Source organism: Blastomyces gilchristii (assembly GCF_000003855.2).
Source record: "Blastomyces gilchristii SLH14081 genomic scaffold supercont1.32, whole genome shotgun sequence".
In the NCBI taxonomy this organism is placed as follows: domain Eukaryota; kingdom Fungi; phylum Ascomycota; class Eurotiomycetes; order Onygenales; family Ajellomycetaceae; genus Blastomyces; species Blastomyces gilchristii.
The window spans coordinates 323,532-344,090 of NW_003101651.1; the positions used below are offsets into that span (position 1 = coordinate 323,532).

At 46.8% G+C, this 20,559-nt stretch overlaps 5 protein-coding genes across 8 annotated transcripts; 1 reads left to right on the top strand and 4 right to left on the bottom strand.

The window, feature by feature from the left end:
- Window positions 1-166: 166 nt before the first annotated feature.
- Window positions 167-7,112, top strand: BDBG_08974 (nicotinate-nucleotide diphosphorylase (carboxylating)). Its single transcript, XM_002620633.2, has 6 exons — window positions 167-730; window positions 833-1,036; window positions 1,257-4,070; window positions 4,500-4,555; window positions 4,664-4,804; window positions 4,888-7,112. Exons 3-6 carry the CDS (start codon window positions 3,915-3,917, stop codon window positions 5,468-5,470), a joined length of 936 nt encoding a protein of 311 aa, XP_002620679.1. The 5' UTR covers window positions 167-730; window positions 833-1,036; window positions 1,257-3,914; the 3' UTR covers window positions 5,471-7,112.
- On the bottom strand, window positions 248-614 carry BDBG_08972 (uncharacterized protein; the record flags this gene model as incomplete). The annotated part of the gene is made up of 2 exons (XM_002620631.1): window positions 248-489; window positions 512-614. The coding sequence occupies 2 exons, from the start codon at window positions 612-614 to the stop codon at window positions 248-250; spliced, it is 345 nt and encodes a 114-aa protein (XP_002620677.1).
- On the bottom strand, window positions 3,896-8,888 carry BDBG_08975. 2 transcript variants are annotated; one of them, XM_031723810.1, is made up of 6 exons: window positions 8,102-8,888; window positions 7,846-7,894; window positions 7,753-7,769; window positions 7,177-7,620; window positions 5,647-7,024; window positions 3,896-5,570 (listed from the first exon to the last, which is right to left on the bottom strand). In XM_031723810.1, exons 1-5 carry the CDS (start codon window positions 8,145-8,147, stop codon window positions 6,501-6,503), a joined length of 1,080 nt encoding a protein of 359 aa, XP_031581145.1. In that variant the 5' UTR covers window positions 8,148-8,888; the 3' UTR covers window positions 3,896-5,570; window positions 5,647-6,500. The 2 variants fall into 2 exon arrangements, with proteins under 2 accessions (XP_031581145.1, XP_002620680.2); XM_002620634.2 differs by lacking the exon at window positions 3,896-5,570 and having other exon boundaries at window positions 5,585-7,024.
- A 1,133-nt stretch (window positions 8,889-10,021) lies between these two features.
- On the bottom strand, window positions 10,022-16,159 carry BDBG_08976 (white collar 1). Of its 3 annotated transcripts, none has more exons than XM_031723813.1 (5): window positions 14,704-15,991; window positions 12,619-14,638; window positions 12,115-12,553; window positions 10,590-12,046; window positions 10,024-10,468 (listed from the first exon to the last, which is right to left on the bottom strand). In XM_031723813.1, exons 2-5 carry the CDS (start codon window positions 13,753-13,755, stop codon window positions 10,391-10,393), a joined length of 3,111 nt encoding a protein of 1,036 aa, XP_031581147.1. In that variant the 5' UTR covers window positions 13,756-14,638; window positions 14,704-15,991; the 3' UTR covers window positions 10,024-10,390. The 3 variants fall into 3 exon arrangements, with proteins under 3 accessions (XP_031581146.1, XP_031581147.1, XP_031581148.1); XM_031723811.1 differs by having other exon boundaries at window positions 10,024-10,474; window positions 12,115-12,556; window positions 14,704-15,969; XM_031723812.1 differs by having other exon boundaries at window positions 10,022-10,468; window positions 12,619-16,159.
- A 995-nt stretch (window positions 16,160-17,154) lies between these two features.
- Window positions 17,155-19,532, bottom strand: BDBG_08978 (uncharacterized protein; the record flags this gene model as incomplete). Its single annotated transcript, XM_031723814.1, has 4 exons — window positions 17,155-18,063; window positions 18,131-18,819; window positions 18,890-19,285; window positions 19,367-19,532. 4 exons carry the CDS (start codon window positions 19,530-19,532, stop codon window positions 17,155-17,157), a joined length of 2,160 nt encoding a protein of 719 aa, XP_031581149.1.
- Between the last annotated feature and the right edge of the window lie 1,027 nt (window positions 19,533-20,559).

The following is a 20,559-nucleotide window of genomic DNA, read 5'->3' on the forward strand; positions in this document are numbered from 1 at the left end:
GCCGCCCTCTTGGCTGACATGCAGCAGAGAGCGCTCCAGAAAGAGAGCAGGCTTAGAAACCAGTAGATAAGGCTTTCGGTGAATGAACAGCTAGAAATACGCATTGTATTGGCTTTTATTTCAGATATGATATCCACCGTTAAATAGATGCGGTTCTGTCGTATTCAGGATATCCACCCGAGAACTACCTACTTCCATGAAGCGAACTAGCTGAGATTTTACTCCGGGGGCTTCTTTCAATATGAAATTACGTCATGTTCTCTTCCTCTCCTTCCATTGTTCTAGACAAACGGCTTTCATTCGCGCTCGTCTCTTTTCTCCCATCAGTTCCGACAGAACCTACTATGACTTCTAATGGAGCGCGGGAGAGTTTGCTCGATTCCACAATCCAGTAGATATTCAGCCCTGGTAGGGTAGGAGAGCCCATAGCCACAGCCTCCTTTCCGCCCGTCTGTGCGGGTATTTGGCGGACGAGTCCTTCGCTTCTTACTAATTTGAAGGACTGCTATACCCTTCCGCTGCATGGGGCATCTGACTCTCAACTCGCTGCGTTTAGATAGAGGGCGCAGCCTCGCAGCAGCACCAGCGAGAATCATCTCTGTAAGTAGTGGCATTGTGGATGTCCTCGTGATGAAAAAGATGACAGTGGCCCCCGCAACGCGAGGCAAATCCGAGTTCGAAGATTTGAGGACCTTCTAGAAGCTCCGGGGCTTGAGCTTGCTTCGGCTATGTAGGTCAAAATTTCAGAACCACGGCAAGAAACCAGTCTATTTCCGTACTCAAGCGCATGTTGTGAGTTGACGTATACTAAGCTTTGAATGGAGATGCAAAGTTCGACATTGATTTCGCGTTTCTCGGGTTCCAAAATTAGCGTCTACTCTGTTCCCCCAAACGACGATTTACCAAGATGCATACGTCTCCTGTAAGGAAGGGTAACGTCAGGCAGGACACATAGAGAGCTTTTCTCCAGGGCTCTGTTTCGCGATCTTATCCCCTTGCCAACTGAGGGGAGAGCAGGGTATTTCCGCGCAAGAAGGTAAGCATCAGCCACAGCTGAATTGGCGCTTCCCAGCCCCATCTACCTCCAGAACTGCAAGGAAATCAAAGCTGGACAAGATGGAAGAAATCTTAAAACGTAGTTTCGATGACTGAGTGCTGCTGTCATCCATAACGTGTCCAATAGAACCCCTGAACCCTCGAGGCTACGAAGAACGATGCACGTTTTTTTCCCAGAACCCACACTAATAAGTTAAAAGCCGAGACCGCGTTCTTGGAGTTCAGGCAGAAGCATTTTCCATGTACCCCTTTAAATTAATGACCAAAAACGGACTTTGCGCCCGCGTCTTTCATAGGGACAACAACACATTGATCTGGCTGATGGTACGCAAGCAAATGAGGCTTGCTTCTCAGCATATGAGGATGCAATGCAATAATGGAGTACGGAGTAGTTAGTGGTCAAGAGGTGACAGGTTCGGCCGGTCTGCTCGGTCGTATTCGGGGTCGGTGTTCGGCCAAGAGCAGCTTATTGAAAGCAGCATGGATTCGTTTATGCTCCTTGAGGTTGATGTTGAATATTTTTGTGCGCGGGTATTTTATTTTATTTTATATGATTTTTTCTTTTTTACTAGCGGCGGCGATTTTCGCAAATACAGTGTACGGTACGTACAGTATGTATGGTACTGTACATGTCCCGAAATATATAACGCGTACTTACCGTATTGTATTTATTACGGATAGCGGAAATATATCGCAGCTGGCAGGCACTCTTCAATGATTGCACTTCTTGCTCATTTTGAATGTGCAAGTACGGAGTGCAGTGCATTGTCCACAAAAGTGTTTCAGTCGTCGAGCTGCAGGGATACACTAAGAAAAGAGTGGCTTCTTCCCCGACCCCAAGGGAATTCACTTCCGTTCCTTTTACTAACCTCAAGATATTTAACCCCATGGGGATATATTCTTTGTATCTGAGATACTTATATTTTGTTGAGATTCACATGGTTTCTATCACCATAGATATGAAAGATTGCAACAGTTTGAGGCATCTGTTTTTCAACATGGCACCAGCTCCACTCTTCTCTTCACCTGGAGTTCAGCCGATTCAGCCTCAAGCTGTTCAGAAGCAAGTTTGAAGCATTGTGAGATTTTCAGGCTATATACTTCACCGCATCAGAGCATGCCGCAGAATGGCCGGTCCAACGGCGATGTATCGTTCACCCACCCAACAGCCGTTGCATTCAATCCAAGTGACCCCTAGGGGTAGAACATCTGCTGCATCTCGGTCCGGAAAACGAATAGCTCGAAGCGTTCCCAGGTCAATCTACTCTCACTTGGCGTTGGAGTGCCATCAGTTCCTAATCTCCAGCCAACCGTACCAATCGTCCTTCTCCATCGTCGTCATTGGATGATGTTGCCGTTCAAAGAGAACCTTACCGCGATTAAATTAACTGCGTGGAACAACCCTCAAACCTGCAATAGCAAGTTAATGGAGTTGGAAAGAAAATCGGTGGTATAGAGCCGTGTCCAGCACATCCCATTCCAGACCTGTTTCAGGGCCTGCGATGCTTCATGCTCGCAAGAGCACCCACCTCCGACCCTTGCCCATTCATGGAACATGCATAATCTACCATATTGGTATTTATATACATACCTCGTTCACAGCGGTTTATTGGTCCTGCATCTCAGAAACCGAATCTGTGATGACTTAGAGTGATTCCTTAAAAAAAAAAAAAAAAAAAAAAAAAAAAAAAGGGCCCTACAACTGTTATCATCCCCGACGAGGTGTCATGATATAGCTGCACGGAGCTTACAAGCTTGACAGAGTTAGTTCGCCCTGTCAAAACCTCGGCATGCATGCAAATACAGAAAAGAACAAAAGAGCCGACATTCGTGACTCAGAACTGTTCCGAGAAAAACCGAAGCTCTGTCATTTCTGGTGCCGGTCAACCGTTTGGCACGAAAAGTCGGAAACGTACATAGTACGGAGAGTACTTGAATCTTTTTTTTTGCGAGCAGTGGTGGTGGAATATAGCGCACCCATGTGATCGTCTAAGTTTGTCAAAACTACGGCACACGGCACGCGGCACACGCATGCCGAGAATAATATGGAATAATAATGATCATCTTCAAGGGACACGGATAGTTTGTAGCATATCTGGTTCATCCGGTGGGGGTGGGGCGGTGGCCTCTCTCCGCCAAGTTAATTTTGTGTTTTGCAAAGACATAAAAATAAAGGAGGAATAGGGGGGCAAAAAATTGGGAAAAAAAAAAAAAAAAAAAAAAAAAAGAGTCAAGATATATAAGTAAAGCTCGCATGTGGCGCATATATTAATATTGATATCTCATAGTCTTCCTACCTCGCCCAAGGTCTCTACTCAGTCGAGCTCGAACAAATCCTTGTCGGTATCTAGAGCCGTCTATCAGAGCCGCACGGTGGCTGCAAAAAAAGTGCAAATCCCAAAAATGGAATTAATGCTGCACTTGTTCCTCCCTCCCGCTGTCTCTGTTACACAATACTGTTTGTTGATCGTCCGTCCTCGGGTCGGCATCCAGCGTGTGATATCCGTAAGTTAATGTAAATGAGCGAGATTCCCTACTGCCTTCGGATCGGAGACGGAAGATCGGGTGCTCAAGATCCCGATACCCGATGACAAATCCCGAGAAAGCCCCGCCCAGCCAGTCCCGTGACCAGGAGCTGCGGAAGGACGTCAGGATGTTTTTGGCCGCTATCCTCAAGACAAAAACGGCTATGAAGCGTCTGCGTTTGATACGATACAGAAAGAAAGAGAGATCGTCGTGTCTGGGTTTCTTTGACAGCTGAATAATCCCCGCCAATCGCCTCAATTGCAACCAGTCCAAATAACTTAATCCTACGGCCTTTAACTAACCAACAGCTGCTGTCCAAGCCATCTGCTATCATGGCGTCATTGCACGGTGACCTCAGCCATCTTTTACCACTCAATTTCAAGCACACGATTACTGCTTGGCTGGAGGAAGATTGCCCCAGCTTCGACTATGGTGGGTTCGTCGTTGGAGAAGCTGAAGGTGAAGCTAAGCTATTGGGAAAGAGCAAGGTATGAAGATGCCTTTGTAGAAGTGGCTTTTTTTTTTTTTTTTCCATTTTGACCCGCCCACCCACCTACACCAGGAGCAGAGCAAACTGAATTGGGGGTTCAGATCATAGTGGAAATTTGATTTATCTTTTTTGTTGCAACCTGCGGTAGTAGTTGTTGCATATATGTTTTAAGACATTGATGCCGTATGCATTCGAATGCCATTCCCCTAAATGATGCCCCCAAGGTCTCAGCGCTCAGCCCCTTCAGAAGTTCTTGCTCCATGAGCAAAATGAATAAATCGACTCTTAAGGTCGAAAAGTGACCATATCTGAAGAAATATGTTCTATCCTTTTGCTCATATTGAATATCCTTGTCTTTCTAAATCGCATCTCTCGTTTGACTCTTTCTCGCATATTACTGATTGGAATTTTATACGATAAATTTTAGGGCGTAGTAGCAGGTGTGCCTTTCTTCAATGAAGTGTTCTCACAGCTAGGTTGCACGTATGAGCCACTTCCTCCATTGTTTTTATACCCTTCAAACCGATACCTATATGCAAACCTGAGGAACCCTATCTAATCACTTTTTCTTTCTGCCCTTTGGTTTACTAGCGTTGAGTGGAAGGTCAAAGAAGGCGAACCGATCGAACCGATCACAGTATGTGCTATCGTTCGTGGCCCAATGCGCAAAATCCTCCTGGGTGAGCGAGTTGCGTTGAACATCCTAGCACGATGCTCTGGAATTGCAACGAAGTAAACCCTTCCCCCAACTTCCCCTTTCAGACGGCCAGGACTATGGCCTATTCACAAAGAACCAGAACTAAAAAACTACTAAGGACATCTACCCTCGTCAACATCCTCCGTTCTCACTCCTGGAACGGAATCTTAGCCGGAACCCGCAAAACGACACCCGGCTTCCGCCTCGTGGAGAAATATGGCATTCTTGTCGGCGGGGCCGACCCGCACCGCCACGACCTCAGCTCCATGACCATGCTCAAGGACAACCACATCTGGGCCTGTTACAATAAAGGCCAGGTGCAGTCCGCAACGGCAGCGTCAATAGCCCAAGCCATCCCCACCGCCGTCGAGGCTGCGCGCGCCGCAGCGGGCTTCTCCACCAAAGTCGAAGTCGAGTGTCGCAGCATTGAAGAAGCCCATGCCGCCATCTCTGCAGGTGCAAATATTATCATGCTCGATAACTTCTCCGCATCGGAGGTGGCCGGGGCAGCGAAATTGTTGAAGGATGAGTGGACGGCTAAGGGGAAACCGCGCGGTTCGTTTTTGGTCGAGGTTAGTGGTGGGTTGAATGAGCAGAACGCGGCGTCATTTGCGGCTGAGGATGTGGATATTTTATCCACTAGTAGTATTCATCAGGGGGTGGGAATCGTGGACTTTTCGTTGAAGGTTTCTTTGACGTAGTTGGGCATTGGATATGACATGCTGGAGGAGATAAGATTAGAATCTTGCGGCTTGTACACGATTACATTCTCCTTCCCAGATGTATTGCAGCACATTGTCTCTGTTTGCGTGATATCAGCGATCTAAATACGTATATATTCATAATTGTTAAAAATAAATGTAGCCGAAAGACGTACAATATACAAAGGAAAAGGCTCGCCCTTATATACTTTTATTTTCATCCAAATAGTTGATAGAAGGGATGCTCCTTTTGCATTCTAAACGAGAGGTCCAAAAAAACTGCGAAGAGATGCAAAGAGAAACATAGAAAAGGGTCGGACGTCAAGTAATGGAAATAAAGGCAAAAAAGTATATAAAGCAAAAAAGGAACTTATACCCCGGAAATATATAACGAATGAGAATAGAAACTTTGAAAACATGGTTAATTGGGGGGAAAAAGAAAGAAGAAGAAAAGAAAGACAAAAAGGGAACGTGATATGAACATGACAGAGAGAGGAGTGGGGTTCCTTCCATGGACACCAGCGAGGGCGGTAGATGCAGGGGCGCCCGAATTAGCAAGCACTCCGGACTGGCAATCAGGGAAATAAGAAAAGACTTAGGAGCATTAAGCTCGCAAGAACAAATGAAATATAGCAGGTCTTCGCTCGCCAGAGCTTAAACGACAATGAAAGAAAACAAGTAAATCGGATCGTATAGAGAGCGTGCGGACTGGCCGACAAAATAGATCGGCGCCATTAAGGGAATATACCGAACATCGAGGACAAGGGGAATAACAATGAATCATGAACATGCAGTCAGCGCCCAAAAACCGTAGGTAAAAATTGAAGAGGTGATGACGATAGAATACTAAAGATATAACGTAGTAAAATATGCACAAATAAAACGAAAGGGGTGTAAACAAGCGGAATCTGCGAATGGTTGAAACGGGCCTGTGAGAGTCGGCGCGGTTGCCAGGTCAAACCTGGGTTGATACAACCAATTCGCTGGGAATATTCGATATATGTAGGCAGTAGATGATGAAAATAGTTCACTAATTTCGGCAGAAAAGCCACGTCCACCAAATTTTCTTCGACCCTCCAGGCTCATATCTGTCGTTCATATGGCCTTGGGTTTTCATTACTACGACGCCATCATCTCCTTCCTCCCTAGGCTGCGGGGGGTCGTTTGGATCAGGATTTGCCGCTTCAGATATACTCTTTTCGCGGTGGTCAGTGGATGGTGGTGACTTGTGGCTTTGGTCCACGGTATCCCGGGACTTCATGCTCCGGATACGTTTGGAGATTGCGCTCCCCAGGCCCTGCCACTGGCTTGGTTTCTGCAAGGAGCTTTCAGTTGTTTCATTATTGTTATTGTCCGTAATTTCCCTCTCTTTAGCTGTGAGGGCTGGAGTCCTTGAGTGCGAATCGGTCTGCGATGATAAAATAAGGTCAGGAGAAAATAAGCTCTGGGGTAGAGAATGAGCTGCAAGAGAGGAATGACCAGGTGTTCGTGGTCGAACGGGAAATTGTTGGAGATGATGGCGACGCCGCGCTTCGATGACGCGACGAACGATTACTAGGAGCAAGTTAGTCTCAGCCGGCATAGCCATAGGGGCACGGGCGCAATATATATATATATATATACATAATTAAACACTGTCTAACTTTGCTGATCCGATACATGCAAGATCCACTTCCCAGGGGCATTTTTGGAAGAACAGAACTTACAAGCAAATGTCTCCTCGATATTTACCATTTCCCTTGCGCTTGTTTCCATAAAGCCACAACCTCTTCTCCTAGCATATTCCAATCCCTGTCTTGCGCTCACCACCCTTGCGTCTTTCAGGTCGCATTTGTTTCCAGCCATGATCCTCACCGGTGGAGCCATGCCAACAGCAACCAGCTCTCCTGGATGACGCAAGTGGCCCATTTCTTTCATCAATCGCGCATTAGTTTCCAATCGTTGCTCTGCCTCAATGTCAATCATGTCCATGAAGTAGTCTAAAGCCTCCAATGTAGGCGCGTTTGTGATATCGTAGACGAGGAGGAATGCATCGGACTTAAGATTTGAGGAAGCCCAGAGACCACGATATTCCTCTTGGCCAGCCGTATCGGTTAAGGCAAGAAAATATGGCACACCGTCAACAGTCCGGGTGACGGAATATGAATCCTCTAGTACCACGAGCATGTATAAGCATGCTGTAAAGAAGAAATATCTTGTCTTTTGTATTGGTTTCCCTGATCACTTTTGGGCGCGAATCAAAAGAGAGAAATACGCGGTGGGTAGGAGGGATTGATGCATACCAATTGTAGGATCATATCTAAGTTGCTCCAACAGGGTTAGTGGTCATCCTCTAGCACTCAGACTAAATGCAATAATTGGGAATATAAACTCACTCATGCGTCCATTGGCTGCGCACCAATCGCAGCGTGATAGATGACTTTCCTATATCCCGGAACCAAAAAAAGCATTTAGCAATCAACCCCTAACTTATTCGCGACATTTTTCCTATCCCAACAAAAAGAATAACTTTTGATAAAGACCAAGGTCCCGATTCTTCGCCAGACTTTGACCATTTCGGGAAAGGGAAAGGAACCAATTGAGAATTCGAGAAGTAATAGTTTCGCAATTATATTGGGGTATGCAACATACCGCATCCACCATCGCCACAGATCGTAATGGACACCGTCTCCGCCATTGGTTTGCAGAACAGAAACAGAGCAAAACTGAATCTGTGGTTCGCAAACACGGACGACGGCGTCCCCCACACTCCTCGTCACCCACGCAATTCGCGATGTTTTGCAGGTTTCGGGAGCGAAGATATGTCGGATGGAGCGTTTAATAATCGACCTGCTCAATGCAGGAACCCAACGCGACGGTAATTGGCGCAGCGCAGGGTATGACAGGTCACGAATGTTACGTTTAAGTGGGCTAGAGTCTAGACTGGAGTGGAGGTTCTGTCTGGGGTAAACTCAGAACAGCTCAAAGCGGGTATGTATGGTTCATCCAGGCGCAATTGGAGAGGATTAACAGTAAAAATGAATCATAGCATAAATTTTGAGAAAATAACAGGAGGACTCACATCAGGAATAAAATAACCTCCACGTCCTGAGCCATAGTAGCTTGGCCAGGTTTTTGTTGGCGTTTGTTCCTTTGCAGAGGTTAAACTCATCACCAACAGGGTTGGCGCGCTTTGCCGTTTGTGGCAATTCGCGATCCTCCCGCGTTTCAATTATTATAGACTTGCACATCCCACATCACATCTACGTGTACCGCTTCTAACAGTTTGCTCCCTTGGAGGTGTGCTCCATCCTGCCTCTGGTGTTCCGAATCTACTGATGAATATCCGGCTGAGAGCGAACTTATATCGGTTGCGAGACTGGCAGGACACACGCTTATTATACCTACGACTGCCTCCATCCTTACGCTTATATAGAAGAATAAATAAAAGGTTTCTCAGACGGTTTCCTGAGTACCGACTTTTTTCAGGGTTTATTTCATTTTATTTTATTTTATGTAACTTTCTTGCCACGCGCATATTGATCCCATGAATCCTGAAACCCACACAGAGCATCATCTTCGGATGCTCTCAAACAACCCCCGGGGAAGTTGTGGCGAAACAGCAAGTAGCTCTGCCGCGTACTGAGTTCCAAGCCAATAGAATACCTATACATATTGCTAAATTCTCATACAGCCACCTATTGCTATACGCTAGGTCATCCTTGTGTCTCCCATCTGGATATGAAGAAACAGTCCACGCCTGCGCAGACATCCGAATGCCGTGGAACAAACCAAACATGGCGAACGCGCAAGGTTGATTCCTTTTTTCTTCTTCTTCTTCTAGCGGCAAACACAATGCCTGCAAGAAGCCGAACGGACTGGCATTTGCTCTTGATTTACTTGGTTGAATATATCCTGGCCAGGATTGAATACCTTAAATCGGTCCCGCCGGGGGGGTGATCTCGAACGATCGTCGCCCGCTTGTAGAAAAGAAAGAAAGCTATTTGCTAACCTTATGATATATAGACGCTTTCCCTACCTTGTTGGTTTCTAGCTTTTCTATCTGAGCTGAAGGGATTTAGCGACCTGACCATTACAACTCTCGCATTCGGGGAAATTTCGGTCCACGCAGCCTATTGCTACTTGCTCTTGCAATGCATCTAGTAACCTTTGTATATCAGCTCGTCCCGAATAGGAAATCAAAAGTTCCAGGTCCAGTATGTTCCCGGCTCTCCATAACGATCCAGAGATAAGATTATCTGCTCCTTGTTAGACGATAGGACCTGCGAGGCGTCCCGGTAAACTGGAAATTTTATTACAGAAATAGATGCTAGGAAATAAATGCACAAGGAGGTACGGAAGAGACAGTGAAAATAGGAAGGTAATAAAAGGGGGACAAGAGACGAATGTATATGTATATACATGTACATACATACAAAATCAAACTCTGGGACGGATACGAAGGCCACTGAAGATACCATATTCCACATGGAAACCGTTTAGTCTGTCATTATGTAGCAACGTTGACACCTCATCTCCTAATCCTATCATATGGGTACTCTCATAATGTGTATATACTCCGCATATTCAGCTTTTTAACAGCCAACATCTCAGCTTGAATTGAGTTTTTATTAATTTCAACTTTCATTCTCTTCAATCGTGCTTGTGCTTTCATTTTAATCATTATCTGTATTATAGTGGTTCCTCATGATCTACATAGCCCAGAGCAAAGTATCCCGTCACACATTAATCATGTCTTATAGTCATCCCAAACGCTATCATGTTATCGTTCATTAGTTAACAAATGAAAAAAGGGTAAAAGAAAGAGAAGCGAAGCGAAAAGAGAAGAATAGAACAGGAAAGGACAGAAGACCAGATATACGAAGAATTGAAGATGAAATTCATTATCCCCCTGGTACGCCTGACTCATTTGTCGACGTATCAGACAGCTTTCGACGCCTCGACAGGTTTTGTTCCACGCAAAGAAGATTTCCGTGGCATTGTGGTTATTCGACCATTCTTGAACTGAAAATATTAGCATTTATCTTCAATATTCGTGTGGTAAGTTCACGATGCATATCACAAGATATAGCTGGCATCTTAACAAATCACATATAACGACACTGGTTACCGTACTCACCTGCTTAGCCCACCTCAATCCGCAGCTATTACACAAATCCCGATTTCCACTTGGGCCCTTCCTCCACTCTGGCGTTGTCTTGGTATGGCATTGTGAACAGTCCTTCTCCGGCACCTCCACATCCCTTTTCCGCTTCCGCCTCCTTTTCAAAGTGGTTAAATAGTGCAACTCCTCGACGAGCAGCCTGTTGCGTCTTTTTAAATGATCTAGCTCCGTGCGCCAGTTTGTGGCGCGGGTCGGGTTTAGTTCCTCGAAGATGTTGCAGCTCTCTCTGATTGCTTTTCCCGCCGTCTCGTGTTCCCACTGTCTACATAGAAGGGAATGGTCAGGGATGTGTCCATTGTGTGTTGCGATATTGGTTAGTTCCGGTTTAAGATATGGACGCATGGTTGTATGTTGCCTTGTGTAGATGGAGGAGGACTGGGAGGTCGTGATATTTCGATTCCCGTGGTTGGGGCGAGTCAAGGCTGGAGAGGGGCGCGGGTGTGAATCTGACGCAATGGATGGCCGCATCGTTGTATTACTGTTGAGCTTCTTCCGTGTCCTCGTCGTCGTCGCATTCGCCTGGAAACTGAATATAGGCCTCCCCAATTTTAGAAGCCGAATTTGAAGAATCAAAAACGTAGGCTTCGAACTTCCGCAAGGAGTTTCACCAGGGTATATCGTGCTCTGGGCTTGTAGCAAGTGGCCTCGACGATGTTGTAATTCATGTTTACAGGTGACTCGTTTCCCACTGCGTGCAATGCCCAATGCATTCTCAAATTCTGCTCGTGAGTCGTCGCTCAGCAGATTCTGGACCCTCTCTCCCACCAAGCCTTCAGAACGCCTATCTAGGAAAGCACTGCCACTGGACGAAATAAAAAGTAAAATTCCTGAAGGTGAGATCTTTGCCCAGATCTCGCCATCGTTGATTCCACCGTTCTTCATCAGCTCGTCTCGGGACATGGCGAAAACCACCCGCAGTTTTCCAAGAAAAGCTATGTGTTTTTGGTTTCGCGTGGACTCGATGTAGACAGATCCCAGGCTTTCGAACCATGTATAGCCGCTCTTTTTCCTTCGAATACGAAAGAGAAGATTGACGACAGAACCGGGCTCACGGTCCCTAAGCTCCCTTATCACAGCAACAACGTCACTAGGATGGCAAATTGAGGAGAGCGTCGAACCATTTAGTTCCTTGGATTCGTATTCTAGAATAGCAGATGTTGAAGGCGTGATGTATATAAATACCCCAGTTGTTGACATTATGTGGAATAGGAACTCCGAGCTTCCCAAAATCGCTTCATCCAAGGAGGTTCCTAAAGGAACAGGACTTTGGCCATTAGCTCTATCGGTAGTGGTATTGCTGTGGTTTTGATATTTAAAGGGCGGGTATTTATTTTGCGAACTGGTCATGCCTCCCGGATCGTATATATTTGGTGAAAGTTCCAATCTTCGGTAGTTAACTATATACGAGCCATCTGGCAGATGGATGTTAGGAATGTAGAATGGGGGATAGGAACAAAATTCACTTGGTAAGGCAACTTACCACAATTTTTTCCCGTAACTGCCTGGGGAGAATCTACCAGATCCAGCTGAAACCCGACACAAAAATTATACTCATCCGAAAACCACCGGATCGGGACCACGGAAAGCAGATTCAGAAACGGTTGGCCTCCTTTTCGATAGTTGACCAGGCACTCTTGGACCTCGGATCTAGCATTTATTTTGCGTTTCAAGTGACGGATGGTCCTATCATCGACGGATCTACGCCTCAAAGCAGGTTCGATGATCCCTGTTGGTTCCTGAAGTAAACGACAGTCACGCCCGACTGATTCCTCGAGTGAATAGCCAGTCAATCGGCTGAATGCATCAGAAATATACATAATAGGACAATCATTGGCTGTAATTCGACATATAACAAAAGCGCAGGACATGTCAATGGGCCCAAGGTTGATTTCAGGGTTTGGTCGGGTTGCTATATAGTTCTGCTGGCAAGTACGATTAGCAACAAACCAGGTATTGGTAACACACAATGGGTACGATGACCTACTAAAGTATCTATAGCGCTCGGTTCCCTCGCAGGGTAATTAGTTGAGTATTGGTACGTGACGTTTTCAGGGAGTGGTGCTGGCAGAATACTGGAGCCATCCTGATCCTCGATTGTAAAGGCAATGTCAGGACATACTTTTAAGTCGGATACAATCCTCCCGCCAGGGTTGTTAAAATCATTTGGTATATTTGAACGGGACATCCATATGGAGTCCTGGGGTGGTACCATGTCTGGATGCTTCATCGGTTCGGGTGCACTGAATCCGTTACTAGACTGTAGGATGGGTCTATTTTGTTCGTGAGGATAATAAGGCGGTTGCGGGTTCTTGATATTCTTGCTGGGATCGGGCTGTAACAACCTTTGAGATCGGTACGGAGGTCTGTTGTGAGGTAAGTTGCGGCACCATCGCAGTTCTCTTTGCTGAAATGCCTCGGTCAACGATTTTGAATCAACCATATGAGAGTGGCTAGGGGTTATGGCCGGAAAACCTCCTGTGGCTAATGAAGGCAAGCCCAGGAAGCGGGAAACGCTTGGGTCAGGAAAAGAAAGGGCCGCTGCGTCAGGATATCCAAAGTAGTTACAAGGGTCCTCTGACGAAGGAGTTATACCGGATATGGTAGAGGCGGCGTTCGCGAGCGGATAGAAGGTAGGAGAGGTGCTGTAGAACTGAGGTGCGCCGTTTACCCGAAACCCGCCCATAATATGAGTAGAAGCATGGGATGAATCCAGATGTGTTGCAGAATCACCTGCTGATGCCTGAAAACACTCAAGTTGCATTGGCGGCGCAAATTTTCCGTATTCGAGGGGTGCTGAAGCTGCGATTTCTAACGTCACATTCTGCGGCGTCTCGTAATTCAAAGGCTGTATTGAATTTTCTCTATGCAGACCTTGACTTTTGCTTTCAATTGCGTCTCCCTCCTCCACTGATTGAGCCCTCTCAAAGTTCCAATTCCTCGTGAGATCTGCCGCATTGGAATGTAGACCTGAGAGGGAGTTATCGGTATATTGCTTCGAATAATTGACGTGCTTTTCCGAATGGTCATAGTTAGGCTGCGACCCTTCACTCTGGTCCATTGCGCCAGCGCCGATATGAGGAATCTCGTAGGGTAACCGTGTAGATGCATAAGCGGATGACATGCCGCAATCCTACCAATCCGCCGGACATACCAACTACCAGCTCCAAACGCTCAAGGCCGTTAAGGAAAATTGGCCCTATCAATTCCCAGTCCCCGCGGCAATAGGTCTAATCTGAAGATACGACTGTTAACAGAAGTTCAACGCCCATTCCTTCTCATAGACCAGGAGGTCGATCTATGATAAATTTCATTCCAAGGGAAACAGGGCTTGAAGGCAAGAAAGAGTTCCTTTCTCTGCTGCAAACCTTGGACGAGAGAGAGGCACGCAGGCGGTACTGCGATATAGACATTGAAATCTAGTAAATTGCGCAAAATGAAACATATGCCAATTATGAAAGCAAAAATACTATAAATACGATAGTGAGACATCATTTGCGAGGTTTTGAAATATAAGAGATGAACCTTCAAGCCACGCTGTTGTCACGAAAAGCGGCGCAGGGTCTGAATCCCAACAGGTATAAGATAGTTCCACAAAAGGAAGAAGAAGAGATATAGTGTGTATGGATTTCTAGCAGCCACAGTACCCAGCAACACGGGTCTAAAGGGGATTGTCGGGGGCCGAGTCAGTCATGTGCAGGAGTTCTGAAAGAGAGAATGAAAGCCATCAATTGCTAGCTGTCATGGTAGCGTTAAACAAATGTAGATCATGCCGCTGTGCGCTTACCCATTGATTCTGCTGCAGCAACTACTTCTGACGGATGCAATCCAACCCTCGACGTCTTGCCGTCGTGACCATGTTGAGCTGGCGTGGTGGAGGTCATACCTGCGGGATGTCCTATGCCTGAAGCACCCCGCAAGGACGGCGAAAGCTCGACGACAGGTGCGTGTCATTGCGCTGTATCTGTCGTCGCCTCATGAATTATTCAGGTTGTGCACGAGCTCAACTGGGTGTGTCAGATGCTGAGGTTACACAATATGGCACATACTAGTTTCGAGCCCTCAAACTTACACAGGATGGGGGACGGAAGAAAGGGGCCGTCTTAAGATTCTTGAACAGAAAGGAGGGTGAGAAACACGTCAAGCAGCAGCGCACAGCTTGCGATAATAACTGACAGGATAGACCCAAAGGAAAGAAAAGCTTGTTATGACGAATAGCGCCTATGCAGCAACGCATCCCTAGCCGCAATGTGCACTCCTCAACCAAGCAAATTAACACCCCAGCATATAGTTCCGTCGAAGCAACAAGCTCCGAAGCTTTGGCTCTGCGAGATACTGCTTTTTTAAGCTGCGGAGATCGAATGCAAAGATCATCCCTCTTCCGAAGTCATGTCATTCCACAGCAATCTGAATTTTTCAAAAAACATTTTGGGACACAAAGTGTAATGATTTCTTGGCATTTTGGATAATATTCTCCGAAGTGCAACAACATCAGGGCCTTGGTGTACGGAGAAATTGCTAGTTTGAGTTGACCATGCTTTACGATCAAGACCAAAGGAAAAACGGGTACACAAAGGGTCTTCCTCTGTGTAGCACCACACCCGCAGGAATGGGTGGAATAGTAAAAGTTCGACTTCTGGAGCTGTCCTGAAGGAGATGGAAAAGGGCTGGATGGAAACAAAGATTGGCTCCTAAGCGTTGTTGGCAGGTTGCGTCTTGCGTCTTGCGTCTTGCTGCTGCATATAACTAGCGAGTAAGAAAAAAGGCCCAAAGACATTGTGGCGTTGACAGGGTGGCCCACTGCAGCGATCAACTCGATGAATTTGTCCGAGTGTCGTCGCAACCGTGCGGACTTGAGCTCTTGTTTCTCAGCTCCGGATACTGCGATTTGCTTGAGCACTGCTTAATCTGGACTGCCGTAGGTAGTAGATCGGAATTCAACTGCCAACCCGCATTGTTGGCTCTGCTCCAAGGTTTTTGTATCGATGCAGGAAGCAAACAATGCCTCTAGGGCGGTGGGGCCATATCCACATAGGGAATGAAAGCTATCCCTCGCAATTGGATCTCCATTGATTGACGAGGAAGCTTTATTACAATCTCTCCTCAATGGGACGTGCAGCCCAGCATTGAACATCGCCAGAATAAGTATCGCTTCGAGAACGACTCCATTCCTTTCAGGAGGAGGTAACTCTGAGGCAGAGAGGATATTCGTCTTGATTGACGTGTTTCCCTCCGTAGTTTTGTAGTTTGTAGAGGCAAAGAGAGAATGGAAAATCCAACCACATGTTTGCCTCTAGGATTGTCGGCTTGGAGATAAGTTAAATTCCTGACATTCGGCGTAAGCACAGGTTTAATAATAATAATAATAATAACAAAATGGGTTTTGACCATAAGCATAAGTCAGTATACGCTGCGTAGGAGCAGTTTCCAGCCATCAAAGAAGAGTGCGAATTAGTTATGTGTTAGAGACACACAGTAGCCACACCTTGGAAATCTAGCTCTCGTCACTCATTTACTGTCAGAACCGCATATTCAACAAGGAAAAAGCTCTTCTTACCTCTCCGGTTTTGATATCGACGACACAAACGACCCTCCTTGTAATCTGTAACTAACTGCCAACTACACTTGGCTTTCTGCAATCTCGGCAACTCGCAGCAATACCATACCTACCCAAAGCAAAAATAGAATTTTTTATTTAAAATAAATAATAATAATAATAATAATAATAATAATAATATATATAATATATATATATATATATATGACCCCGAAAAAAGAACATCAGCTGTGTTCACTTCACTCACTTTCGGCCCTTATCATCGCTCAGCCTCATTTTCCACGCCCTTAGTCGAGCGAAAGCAAGCCGACACGAGAAACCCCCCCTAGTCGCCCCTCAAGGAGCCACTCTACATGTAATGATTTACACACCGTAAACGTACATGGCGTTTGGGGGATATACTACTCTTCAGAGAAGGACTGGTTGAGAGAAAATAATGGGGGTGGTGAGCATGGAAGAGAGTGAATGCCCCCTTTCTATCATTGATTGATACAAATACACACATATATACACTTGTATCCTGTTTTCCTTTTTTGTTTTCCTGGCTGAACAACTTGCACAAGTGAACTGAAATATTATAATATTTCTTTGCTTCTATCATTAGAGGACCAGGGGGGTATATTAAAATAACAATCACGAAGTCAAGAAAGTCAAAAGTATCCACAAACAAAAAACAAAAAACAAAACAGCCAGCGCGTGAACAAACCAGGATTTGAAAAACAGGTACAAATGTAATATATGCAGAAAGGTATCTTCTATGTATGGTTCAAGCAATACAAAAGAGTATTCACACAAAACTAGTATGAGAAGGTTAAGAGAGCCAGATAACACACAGCAGGATACGGCGAATAGAAGTTGTGACCGGAGCCGTGAGGTACCATATATTACACGGAAATGGAGACATAACACGGAGACGGGCGGCAAGCAATCATATCGCTACCAATCACGCCTGACGGATTTGATAGTTTAGAATCCAGTGGAGAACGGACGGAAGAGGAGACCATCATCCTTGTGTTTCGAAGGCTTCGGGGTCGATCCAGGAATACATGCTCCTCCACGGAAGGCTCTATCGGCGGCAGCAATCCACAGCTTGGTCATATCAAGGACCATATCGCGCGTCTGCCAGATCCGGCAACCGGCGGCCTCGTAGACGAACTGGAGGGGAACTCGCTTCTCGTCCTTGGGATCAACAGCGTTGCGGTAATTGACGCGGGCACCCTGGCCATCTTGCACAGTTCGGGCCAAGATATATTTCCCGGTTCGGTAAATTTCGCCCAAATCAGAACTCGCCCATTTGCGCCTTTCCTGGGGATAGGCGTAGAGCTCAAAGACCATTGAAATCGTCTCGTAGATTCGCTGGTAGGTAAGGACTTGAGCGCCTTTAACACCACCAACAGCTTGCATAGGTCCCTCGCGGGGACGTCCGCCAACAGCAATGGTTCTAACGCCAGCCCTCTGCATCAGGTTGGCGAATAGGGCGCAGGTTGATCCACAAGTGCCATCAGTGAGGAGGACCATGTCATCCGGTTTGAAAACTTCCCTACCCGCGTTGGCGCGGTCCAAATAACCAGTTACAACAATTCCACCTGACCCTCTTCGGCTAGTGTCTTCGTTGTTCATGTCCCAGCGTGCCGGATGGCTGAATTTATACCCACCCTCCACTTCGTCAGGGCCGTAAAAATCATCCCAGGATTCAAACTTTTTGTTTTCAATATCAACGTAGGAATCAAGGTCGTAAATGCCATCCCTCTCATTCCTGTCGCCGGAGGTCTCCTTCCCGTCGTTGAGCATGGCTTGGACCTTGGTTCCAATGATGTCAAGCTGTTCGTGAGCGCGGATATTAAACGCATCGTCTATTTTGCCGTTTGGAATGAGCTAGAAAGAATAGGTCAGTTATATATCCTAGAATGCACCCCAAAGACCAGAATTATTGCTAACGTACCTGTTTGAACATATCATAGCCCAGTAGAATCGTTCCACCTCCGTTGCCGGTAACGTCAACAATCAGCTTCTTCTTTCCCGCCTTCTTGCATTCAGACAGGAACTTTTCAATAGTATCTTGGAATGCAATACTTCCGCTGGCACCTTGTCCTTCGAAGGAAGAGGCGGACAAAACAGCGACGTCGCCGTATTCGCCGTCAAGGAAGTAGCCTGCAAGATCCCCACCCGCCTTATCGACAACTGGATCGGGATAAAGGGGTCGCGGGTTTTCGGAAGCGCGGGGCGCCACTTCCGGGGTGATGGGGGCGGCCTTCCAAGTATCTTCTCTCTTCGACTTTTTGAATGGCAGTCCAAGTTTAGAGCTGCAGAATTTCTTGTAGAAGCTCTCTCCATCCACGACATCGGTAAACGGAACGGTAAACGATGCCCTGTTCTCATACTCGGTGACAGTGCCATTTTCGAATTTGAAGGTGACAGTGGGCCCTGTGTAGACGCCAGATTGGCCATAGAATCCGCCATATCCTCCATTGGTATCGGTTGGGATGTTCCAGAAAAGATCATTGTAGAGCGCGTCAGGATCTTGGGTTGAGCCCTCGAGGGACAGTTTTTTCAGCCATTCAACAGCATCTTGGCCATCGATCTCTTTAATCGGAGAAGGAGTGAATTTGGGATCAGTAGTGTTGAGGTCGACTGGATTAAGAGCTTAGTATCAAATATTACGAAAGGCGGTTGAATAGACTATATGTATGAGTTGACTCACAGTAAGAGTAGATTTTCGGGAGACTCTTTCCATCGTTCGAGGCCGAGACAAGAGGTCCAGCCCTGCTGCGGCGGAATCGGAAAACGCTGGCGGCGTCGAGTTGCAAGTTGAAGTGGCCATCATGTGTCGTCCTTGCCAGAGCAGCCAACTCACTTTGGAACTCGAATTCATTCTTGTACTTGCCCTTAGAAACCTTATTACGGATCTTTGCCAGCTCACCAACTAGGTCTGACGCCGGTAGCAGATAGCCAGTCGGGGGTTCCTTGAGGAAGTCTATCGTGCTTTGCCATTTCCAGAACGAAGTCAGGCCATCCACTAATCGACGAGCATCGCCTCTATTGATCGGGACGGTTACCAAGCAGTCATGGGCGAGCTTTGCAGATATAAAGAATGGACCTAATGAGCGGCACAGTAGTTAGTGAGTGATTGGCTAGGCGGGGCACACACAGGAGAGCGTATTGAACGGAGGTTGCTCACCGTTGGCATCCTCAGCGAACTGTTTCTCATATGCGTCGGCCACTTGTTTGCAAGGCTCAACTGTTCGTTTCTCTAATGTATTAGCATTGGAGGAGGATTGGCCAAGTCCCACAGAAGCCACTGCCAACAGGGACAGGGACGTGAAGATGTGTCCCAGGCCCCTCATCCTGAGAAGTCGGAGTGGCGTTGAGATATATTACTTCGTTTAAGCACTATTGAGAAAAGAGATTGAACGAAAACAGCAAAACAAATAAGTAAAAAGGAGAGAAGACGCAACAAATGAAAATTATTGAAATCGACAAGAGGGGAAATCTCCTCGAACGAACGAACGAACGAACGGACACACCCCCTAAATAGAGACAGGGGAGAGGGAAGGGTGAGATAAATGAAATGGAAGAAGAATGATTGAAAAAGGAAACGGAGGCTCCCCTCATATAACGCTCTCGTCGCCTGCTGCTGGAGGAATGATGTGCAGCTTGTGGAGCAAACTACGAGCGGTCCACCAGGCTACCAGCTGCACTGGTTGTCCCATCCATCCATGGATGCCACAGCCCTCCCTCCGGTTTCCATGCCAAAATATCTTCGGATCAGCCTTAAAGGATCTTTGCCATTGGCGGGCAGCTGAAAGGAGCGGAGCGGGCTAAAAACCCATAACACGCCCTCTTCTGGTCTGCTGGGGTCTGGAGAAGACGGACAGGGGGCGCAGGCCAAACCAGCGCATTATGCGAACAGCCTCCCGAGGTACTAAGGTCGCAAGCGGCTAGCTTCCCCAAACCCTAAACGAGGGGCCAACAATGAGAGAATAAGCTAAGAGATTAAAGTGCGATTGTGATAGGCGCCACTTGGTGAATGAAACGTCGTTGCGGGTCCCCTTGCCTCATGGTTGGAGCTGGGCTCAGTCTGGGTTGTGGGCAGGACCCCCACATGGGCGCAGGCTTTGCCAGCTCGCGCAGCACCATGACAGAGGCTAATTAATTAGCGAGATAGCTAAATGCTTCAGCTGTCTTTGCTGCAACATGAATGGTGGGAGTGGTGGAAGTGGTGGTTTAAAAATAGGAACATGAGTCGGCGTTGTAGCGTCCCCTCACTAACTCAACTGGTCGCTGTGACCGGAGGCTGGGATGGGCGGCGCTCTGAAACTGCGCTTGTCGGTCACTTAACCACCACTCCTCAGCATCGTCTTTGCTTGGAAG

Bases quoted from the DNA above. Each gene is read 5' to 3' on its own strand.
- BDBG_08974 (XM_002620633.2), top strand. From the start codon at position 3,915: ATGGCGTCATTGCACGGTGACCTCAGCCATCTTTTACCACTCAATTTC. The intron at 4,071-4,499 runs GTATGAAGATGC...GATAAATTTTAG, and splicing joins AGCTATTGGGAAAGAGCAAG to GGCGTAGTAGCAGGTGTGCC. The intron at 4,805-4,887 runs GTAAACCCTTCC...AAAACTACTAAG, and splicing joins TGCTCTGGAATTGCAACGAA to GACATCTACCCTCGTCAACA.
- BDBG_08976 (XM_031723811.1), bottom strand. From the start codon at position 13,755: ATGTCATCCGCTTATGCATCTACACGGTTACCCTACGAGATTCCTCAT. The intron at 12,557-12,618 runs GTAGGTCATCGT...CGTACTTGCCAG, and splicing joins CGAGCGCTATAGATACTTTA to CAGAACTATATAGCAACCCG. The intron at 10,475-10,589 runs GTGAGTACGGTA...TAATATTTTCAG, and splicing joins GATTGAGGTGGGCTAAGCAG to TTCAAGAATGGTCGAATAAC.
- BDBG_08975 (XM_031723810.1), bottom strand. From the start codon at position 8,147: ATGGCGGAGACGGTGTCCATTACGATCTGTGGCGATGGTGGATGCG. The intron at 7,895-8,101 runs GTATGTTGCATA...TCCGGGATATAG, and splicing joins CTGTGGCGATGGTGGATGCG to GAAAGTCATCTATCACGCTG. The intron at 7,025-7,176 runs GTAAGTTCTGTT...ACTTGCTCCTAG, and splicing joins TATCGAGGAGACATTTGCTT to TAATCGTTCGTCGCGTCATC.